Raw genomic sequence first — 9,088 nt, 5'->3', positions numbered from 1 at the left:
TGAACTGCGAGCCTTTCATGCAACTTTCGAGCGTTTTTGGTAGTTATATATTTGGGACAAATTCGTTGGTCGATCTTGACATCACGTATCATTTTTGGATTGTTTTATAGGTCTCTGATGCTGATTTTGAACGTATGTTTGACGATCGAGCCAAATTGGAGACTGTTCGGCAGTTCCCGGAAATTCCTCTTCTTATGTCATTTGTTCACGTGGCCATATGGGTTTATTCTCACCTTTGCAACATCTGGGCACCCTCCTTACCCAATTCAGAACTTAGGACCAGGTGCGAGAGGATGTTCGCATAAGAATACAGTCAAGAGATTTGGTTAACGGAATGAATTATATTGTCAACCGAGTCGAGCTCCGCCGTAAGAAAAACAATTTACGCGTGCATATTTAAAGTTATACCAACAAAAGTTTGCGCCGGCTGAGTAAATTTGCTTCGTCGTTCCGTTCGCGCATAACTGTTAGTCGATCGCGCACATTTCTCTTGTTTTCCCGCATCTCATTGGTCCGCAAAATCTGAAAGTTTTGGTCGAGGCAGTCTAGAAATAACCACTTTGGGTCGCGATAGTCAGGAAAAACCGATACTCGGTCACGGTTATCTGAACATAAAACAGACCTCGATCCACGAAATAAAAAGTTCCGACCGAGAACGCATATATTTGTTTTTCGAAAGCCACAGAATAGATATACTTCATGTATCGTGCTGTTTCTTAAAGCTTCATCATTTCGATTTGTTAGGAAGAGGTTGTATTTTCTCATAAGGGCTGCAAGTTTTTTTTGAGAATTGAAAAACTGTAATCAAAATTTAAAAATGGTAACTTTTTAAGAGTGCAATTTGCGGTTCAGATAATATTACGTCTTTCTGTAACAGGGCAAAGCCCTGCATACTTCGACCGCCTTTTCCGTCGATAAGAAAAACTGGTTAAAAATTGTATCAACGGTACAGTTCCCAATCGCTTCAGATAGGAATAAATAAAGTTTTTCGCAGCAACAAATTTCAGGAGAACATCATTACAACATCAAAAGACACTAAAAATAGCCGGTTGCTGTGCAAGATTCAAGAACTGATCCGACCACATTCATAAAAAAACTACAAAATGGTTTTTCCTTTTTTTCTTCTGATTAGTCAAGTTTTTAATCCGTGGTGTGAATATAGAACTTCAGCTATCGTTAAAAGTATGAACACTAGGCATAATTGACAAAATTTTTCATCAAAAATGAATTTTAAACAAATAAAAATAAGACTGCTTGTATCAGGGCAAAGAGCCTTGAATGTTTGGACAGTGTTTTAAGGTCTATGAAGCAGTGTTCACCTTAAAAAAATGAAGCAGTGTTCATCTTAAAAAATTGAAGCAGTGTTCAAAAAAATAGAAAAAAAAATCAAACTTTAGTTTTTTTAAGCATCCCCCCACACGCCATATAAAGTACAAAGTGGTAGATTTTGCATCTAGTAACGTAGAATTATGACAAATAGCCTGTTTCAACCAATTTGGAACGTGTTCTATGAGGGAATAAACCTCCGCTTATGCGTTAATAGCGCGAAATATATCGCGCGTTAATTTCCCTAATTGGCCAAAGAGGCAATCTTTAAACCCCCATAACTTTAGGAAAATTACCCACAGGTAAAATATCTTTTCTAATTTGACCTCAGGACAACAATATTTTTTGCCTGAAAAAGAAGTTGTCAAAAATTCTTAAATAAAAAGTCGAAACTTGTCTGAAGAAAAAAAAACCCACCCGATTACAAATATTCCGCCATTTGCGTAACAAAAATTGGAGCAAAAAAAAATTTGGGAAAACATTTTTCGAAGATTTCCCACTTTTTGCGCCACAAAAATAAAAAATAAAAAATATATTATTCACTTTGAGGGTTTTGTATGTCTTTTTTTGATAGCCACAAACCCCAATGATTTATCCGCCCATGCCCCATACACACTCATACACATGCTCTGTTATGTTGAAATTGATAGAGTCTGAATGTTTTTAAGGCCAACTCAAAAACTTTCGCTTTAAGAAATAGACAAAAACATCATTAAAAAACTTTATCAGTATATTTTTCCAATTCATACCCCCGCACGCAAATGTTAATGAGGCCAAACTGTTTATTTTGTGAATTTAAAGCGAATTCCGCAAAAAAAGGCTCTTTTTTCTATTTTTTGTTCATTTGTTTTGTTCGATCCTTCCGACAAAGTTTTAGCATTATCAAAGACTTGTCCCTGGATTGCACACACTTACACACACCAAATTTCTAGTCTATCTAGTGCACAATTCAGTCTCGTAATCATATATCGCGCCTTTGTTTTGCCAAGTTGGCCTAATTAGCAAATTTCAAACCCTCCATAATTCTATAAAAAGTAATCACAGGTGAAATTTTTGTTTACATTTAAGCTTCAGACATCATTTTTTTTGCGCGTTATAAAAAACTCGACAAAAACATTTAGTTAAGAATTGAAGGAAGATTGATTGGTTAAAAAACACCCCAACGTTAAATATTCCACATTTTCCTCGACAGACGGAACAACTATTTTTATAAATTATTGGTACAACAGTCTGTATCATTTTGAGCGTTAATTATACTAATTTGGCCCAAATAGCAGTTACCAAATTACACAATAATTGCAACTTAAAAAAAACTTTTGTGTGAAGTTTGAAAACAACGCTAAAATTTTTCGAATGATGTAGAAAAATTCCTTAATATTGATTAGCTAAAATTTCGAAATTCAAAAAGAAAAACCGCATCAAAATAATCTGTCCAACTCTTCGAAAGTCGGAAGATTGACAGAAATTTGTGCTCAGGAAAATTTTTGGCGGAAACTTGCTCAAACCTAAACAAATCATAACGAGAGTAAGAGAATAGGTAAGAAAGCTATTTCCTGATAGGCCTTTTTGTTGGAAAAAGCATTTAGTGTTCAAACTTTCGAATAAAATGACGCAATACTTGAGCTCGAGTCGTTTTTATTTTCGTCCAATCATTTGAGACTTTTTGCCTAGCCACTTTTGACCAGATTTATTTGATAACCTGAAAAAGAGTGACACCCTAAGTTGAAATGAAATTTTTTTTTGTAAAGTTGTATAATTAACGTGCGACATTTATTGACATTCAGCGTTGTTAATTCGTAACTAGGCGCTAAATTTTTCATATTGTTTTCACATAACGTATGAAGAGACATCTTTCACAGAACTATTTTTTTAGTCAACCAAACTGGAGACCTAACACGAAGGTTATTTATTTAGATTGGCAAGAGCTCATATAACCAGAACCCGTTAAGATATGACTATTACCTGCAAATTGCAGCGCACGTGCGATTTGATCCAGCAATCATATGATTGCTGGGCGCCATCACTACCGGAGCGGCACACTTTTTGTCGTGGAAATATTCATAAAGTTTAAACAACCCAGTACAAAGGAATATTTCAAAGATTAAAGTTTTCGATCCATTAACGGCTTCGCTTTAATACAAGCGGACTTCTTGCTCCTTTAAATCTATGTAGATTTAAAAATGGAGGATGTTATGATAGTCTTTATGCAACCCCATTTGCTGTTTGCCCGGTGAATCTGGAGGGTCTGTTTTTTAACTGAAAAGTCTTTGAAAAAAAGCGCTTGAACATCTTCTACTAGGCATGATGACGAGGGGGTGTCGTGGGAACTTCACCCACGAAATAAGAGACAATGGAACGAAGTGTCTAGTCACAGGTCTCGGTCGAACCCTCACGACAATCTACTACGCCAACTTAATTGTTGTAATGACAATAACCCTCACATTATTTTTGAAATCACTGCGGTTGGCTTACAAAAACTGGATCCAAGCTCGAGTAAAAAGCCAGAATCGAAACTTGCAATCATGTAACTCGGATCTTGGCGGACAAACTGCGATTGCCGATTGCTCTTTTCAAGTTCTGAAAACGATGATCAGACTTTCGATATCAGCGTTTTTATACACGTTCTCGCTTTCACCTTTGGTGGCTGTGAAAATGTACGAAATGTATTATGGGTTCAGTCGTCATAATACATTCCACGTGTTCATGATATTCTATCCACCCGTCTGTGGCGTAACTATAGGCAGGAGTCCAGAAAAAAATCAAATACATAAAAACTTAGTGCTTAAAGTTCTATCACAAAAATTTCTTTTAGTACATTTAGAAAACTAGTTATTACGGAAAAGCACTCAAACAACATATATACACAAGTAGGATCAAATAAAGCTAAGCTCTCAGACATGGCTCTACGTCTCTGAGAACAAAATACCTTCTGTATTTGCTTCACTAGTGTTTTGCTATTCCAAGTTAGAAGAACCCATAGGTGCTTCAAAGAACGTATTTAGCAAAAACTTGTGTTTTTTTTATGATCGAACGCTCCCCCATAAAAGTAGTATATACTAACGGTTTAAAAAATTAGGATATCATCCGTATCAAAACCAGATATCAGATCGGCAATATCAAGTGGGGAATCGTAAATAAGGAATCGTAAATGAGGCATAGGACTACAATTTGGTGGTGAAAATTATTGGTAGAGTCAAACGATTTCGAAATGAAACTAAAAACTCAAACTTAAATGATTTCTGAAAAATTAGATTTAATTCAAAACTCCTGCTCGCCTAGGAGCTCTCAATGTTTTATCATACGCCTATTTGAGTCCTGCTTTCCGACAAGAAGTTTGGAAGTTTTTCACCCGGATCATCAAGTGCAGCGACATCCGAGCACGTTTTCATACAGTTCCAAATGAGTCACGAAGAAGTGCTACGTTGCGACTTCTTGGAAATTCGATTTGGAACTCAATCGCAGTGGCAAAACAGGATATTTTTCGGTACGAGCAGGATTATGAGAAGTTTGAACTGCAGTCGACTAATCGCTGAGGAATTTACTATCAAAAATTTCTAACTTTACTATTCACACAAAAGAAATATAAAATGCCTTTAAGACTTTCTACCGATTCATAAAACTCTTTGAGAAGAAAGCAAGGAAAATCTGTGACACTTTCCATACTATGGAGTTCTATGAATAACCTTCATCCTTAGTTTATTGAAACACAGTCTTAAGCTACGAAGCATGCTATTCATAGATATAGATAGTATATAAAATTAGAGTAACATGTTTTCCTTCCATTCAACCAGGCACGGATCTAAAAATTTCTCGAGGGGGGGAGGGATGGCAGATTTTCAAAAAAAAACATTTGAAAATTTTGTCGAGCTAACTGATTTTCTGAGGTCTCTCAAATCACTATAAAGACCGTAATTTGGACAAAATTTTGTGCGCCGCAGACAAATTTTTGAAAAACGCCAAAAAGGGCACTTTTTGGAAAACTTTGGCCAAAAAATCGGTAATTAATTAGCATTTTCTGTTAAGTTTTAGCGTGTGTGGCGGCTTTGATCAATCCAAATTGAATTGAGGCAACTTTATAAATCCAATTCACTTGTTTTTTTTCGAGAAAACTATCAATTTAAACTTGCCATTGAGTGCAGGAGAAAAAATGAAAAAACAACAAAACTGACAAAAAATGGAAATTAATTTCTTTTTAATTTCATGATTTTTTCCTGACAAAACTACTGCATATACCTTAAAAGAAGTCGGAGCCTTCCAGATAACAAGATTTTGCGAGCAGTTTTTTTATTTAGTTTTTTTTCAATTTGCTTACAAACACATTAACCTTTATAATTGTAACATATGGTCCTAATCTTGAACAGTAGTACACTTGACGACACAATGTTCTTGTGACGCGAACTATTAAAAAAGCTCAAAATCTTATGACAGTTAAAGACGTTTTTCGTTCAGTCAAATAGCATTTAGCGTATTGGCCGGAAAATGGTACCAAGTTTTGGTATAAACTATTTTTATTGACGGTAGTAGAATTTCTAATAAATTAATAGTGATGCAAAACTAAACCGAATTCCTTATTAACTTGTTGAACGGAGAGCAAACTATTTTTGTCAGTGTCCTGCACTATTATGAAAAAACCATTCCTTTTGAATTCATTTCAACCACTGATGTTTGAAATTGACATGTCAAATCGACTCAAATGGTATTTATCAAACTGACTTAATTAATACTTTAGTCTGCTCTACTAGGAACTTCCATCTGAGATTCCAGGTAATTATCACGATTTTTAAACACTGTTAGCGGCTAGTCGAAGAGTTTTAAAATTCAGCAAGACTGCTCGTACATGAGGACGACAGATTGAATGTTCCGACCAGTAGCAGATTTTTTTTGGGGTGGGCAGGGGGGTTGGTTAATACTATTTTAGAGTGGGGAGCGCGCGCCAAAAAACACAAATTTTAAGGCCAATCAAATAGTTTTCGACCCCCTGCCGACCCAAAGGGTCCCCCCTTGTTACTTTTTAAGAAATCCATTTTTGGCCGACCGACCCTAAAATTTTTCTGAAGGCGCCTTGGGCGCCAATACATACTAATTTTGAGGGCGTAGCGCGCGCCGAAAAAACGCTATTTATTTGGTAAAAATTTTCCAAAAAGTGCCTAAAACGCCTTTTTTGGACTTTTTTTTTTTAAATTTTGCCTGCAGCGCAGAAAATTTGGCCAGAGCGAACTAAACCGTGCTAAAGGGAGAGCTCTAAAAATCAACTTGATCGACCTAAAAAAAGTCGACAAATTTTCAAAAAAGTTTTTTGAGAATCCACCCCCCCCCCCCCCCTCGAGAAAGTTGTAGATCCGCCCCTGATAACCGGTGATATTTAACGTCTCGTATCTTAACAATGGGTCAAATAATTTGCTTCGATTCAAAATGGAACGATTTAATTGACCGCATAAGCGTGTTATGAGAACGTTCATAACTAACGATTACGTCTCAAATGGCATAATTCCCATATGACATAAAAATGAAAAATTTCCCAAATGGCATAAATTTCATGCAACAGGTGCTTTGGAAAAATCGAGAACAATTTTTTCGTGATAAATGCGAGAAAATTAGTAGTCAAATTGTCAATTCAAATGTTGATTGACATTTTATCGTGAAAAAATTGTAGAACTTTTTATCAAAAGCAAGAAGCATAAGCTTGCGATTATTAATAAGCTTCTTGTGGTCAATTTTTTACGACAAATCTGTTGCTTAAATTTGTTTGGAAGCAATTAGTTCCAAATCTTGTTTACATGCTTTCGTTCCTGGCAAAATGATAGAAATAGAAATTGATAGAAAACGTTTAAATTACAATGAAAACTTGGAATTTATGCCATTTGGGAAAAGTTTCCATTTTTATGCCATTTGGGAATTATGCCATTTGGGAAGTTACCGTTCATAACAATATACTGTGCGTTAATTCTCCCAAATTAGCCAAATAAGACATTTATAAATCCATTAGCTTTAAGAAAACTATCACGGGTATAACTTTTCGCACATTTGACTCCAGAATAACACTATTTTTGAAATGGCATAAAAACTGTCCAAAAACTGCTAAGTTAAACAGTCAAAATTTGGCTGTATAAAACTCGCATTTAGAGACAGCTCGCAGTATGCTCACCACCGCAATCGCGCCAACGTGTTGCAAGCCTGTCAACAGAGTATGGGATTTTCTACGAAATTTACAAATTATTTAAGTTTAAAACTAGTTTTAAAACTTTGCGAGTTGTTTTTTGTTACGAGTTGTCTTTTTTACAAGTTTTTTTGTTTCGAGTTGTCGCGAAACCACACACATTATCCAAGCACAAATAGGGTTTTTTGCACTGAGCGGCGCAAAATCAGTATTTCTTCATCTTTCTTCTCAACTTACTCAACTTACTCTCTACCTGAACTTCAAAGCTCAAGGTCCTTGTGTGCAAGCAACCATTGAAGGGGGCAAAAATTAGATAAAAAGTGCAAAACTTTGACAATTTTTTCAATAGGGCAGCTTTAATCTACCCTGAAGTCCATCATTACGTGAAAGCAACAACGAGAAAAAATACGAAGTCATCAAGAGTATCTACCCTCAAGTATATATAGATACCAAATGCTTTCTATATATACGTTAGACAGCATTTGGTATCGATAACCGAGCAGTCACTTAGACGACATTTTTAAGTGGACAACCCTTCAGCCGAAAACGAACACAAAAAAAACACCACCAAAAAGGAAAAATTTGAACTATTATGTTTCGAAACTCGAAGTTATTACACCCTACCCTCCTGAAACAACAAAAGTCAATATATCATTATTCTTCAAACAACACATAATCAGCTAAAAGGTCGATATAACATCAGTCGAAACCATTTAAGCTGTAAAACAAACAGACAACGATAAAAAGTAATCTACAGAGAGTCGAGTTCATAAATTTACAACTAAAAAGGCAACCTGTAATTTCTTTTTAAAATTGTTTTAAAGCCCAAGAAAAATTCATACATTGTTGAAATAAGGCCTACAAAAAATAGGCGGGCAAATAATAGTCCGATTATTCGAACTTCCCAAGAAAAAATTCACAACGCGTCAAAAAACAGTATCGGATGGGAATTGGAAGGCCAAATTGATGGGAATGGGAATTATATGTTGGCGTGAATTAAAACGCCAAACTACCACGGCTAAAAGTGGCGTGAATGTTAATGATTTTTAGAATTTCAGCGATTGAACGTTGGCGTTGGGCTGACAAAGTTTACAAAATAAACCAAAAAAATCGTGTTAGCAATATTTAAACTCCAAATTTTACGAAAGTTTTTTTTAACCATGGTAACTGAGTCATCGAATAATTTTTGTGTTTTACTTGAGAAGCAACCTGGTGTCTTTTTTAACTTCTGTGTTGGTCTTAAGTCACGCGCTATTATGTATTTCAGGTCCTCTTTTGGGTCTCTGTTGAACCATTAAGTACCAGGCTGGACGTTAATTTTTTTCAATACCACTATACGGACCCCCAGAGATTTATTTTCCTACTTGTCATACGCATTATGCTCCGTGCCGTAAGAATTGGTGTTTTTGCAAGTTAATTAAATTATTCGAAAAGTCAGAGACCATTATTGTTTTAGCAGAATGCACCACTTGCATGTCAGACAAAGAACTAAAAAAAATTATGGAGCATATGCCATTTCGTTTGAAGCATTGTTGGATTAACGGGATTTGCATAAAACAATACACTGTCCCATTGTCGTCTTATCAAAATCATTGAAACTGCAAA

The 9,088-nt window shown here is 35.6% G+C and overlaps 2 protein-coding genes across 2 annotated transcripts in view; both read left to right on the top strand.

Annotated features, from left to right (window-relative positions):
- Positions 1-110: 110 nt before the first annotated feature.
- LOC134842393 (uncharacterized) lies at positions 111-5,049 on the top strand (the record flags this gene model as incomplete). Its single annotated transcript, XM_063858710.1, is given in 3 exon segments — positions 111-283; positions 3,626-4,066; positions 4,606-5,049. Coding segments are annotated over 3 exon segments (868 nt in total), but the record flags the coding sequence as incomplete, so codon positions are not given.
- A 991-nt stretch (positions 5,050-6,040) lies between these two features.
- Positions 6,041-9,088, top strand: part of LOC134842762 (hepatic sodium/bile acid cotransporter-like) — a gene marked incomplete at its 5' end in the record, with an annotated part of 54,537 nt that continues 51,489 nt past the window's right edge. Inside the window, 1 exon segment of the mRNA XM_063859240.1 lies at positions 6,041-6,090.

The sequence above is a fragment of the Symsagittifera roscoffensis genome, chromosome 3 (assembly GCF_963678635.1).
Source record: "Symsagittifera roscoffensis chromosome 3, txSymRosc1.1, whole genome shotgun sequence".
NCBI classification, from domain to species: Eukaryota; Metazoa; Xenacoelomorpha; order Acoela; family Convolutidae; genus Symsagittifera; species Symsagittifera roscoffensis.
The sequence above is the reverse complement of the archived record's forward strand: the minus strand, read 5'-3'. Positions and strand labels throughout refer to the sequence as shown.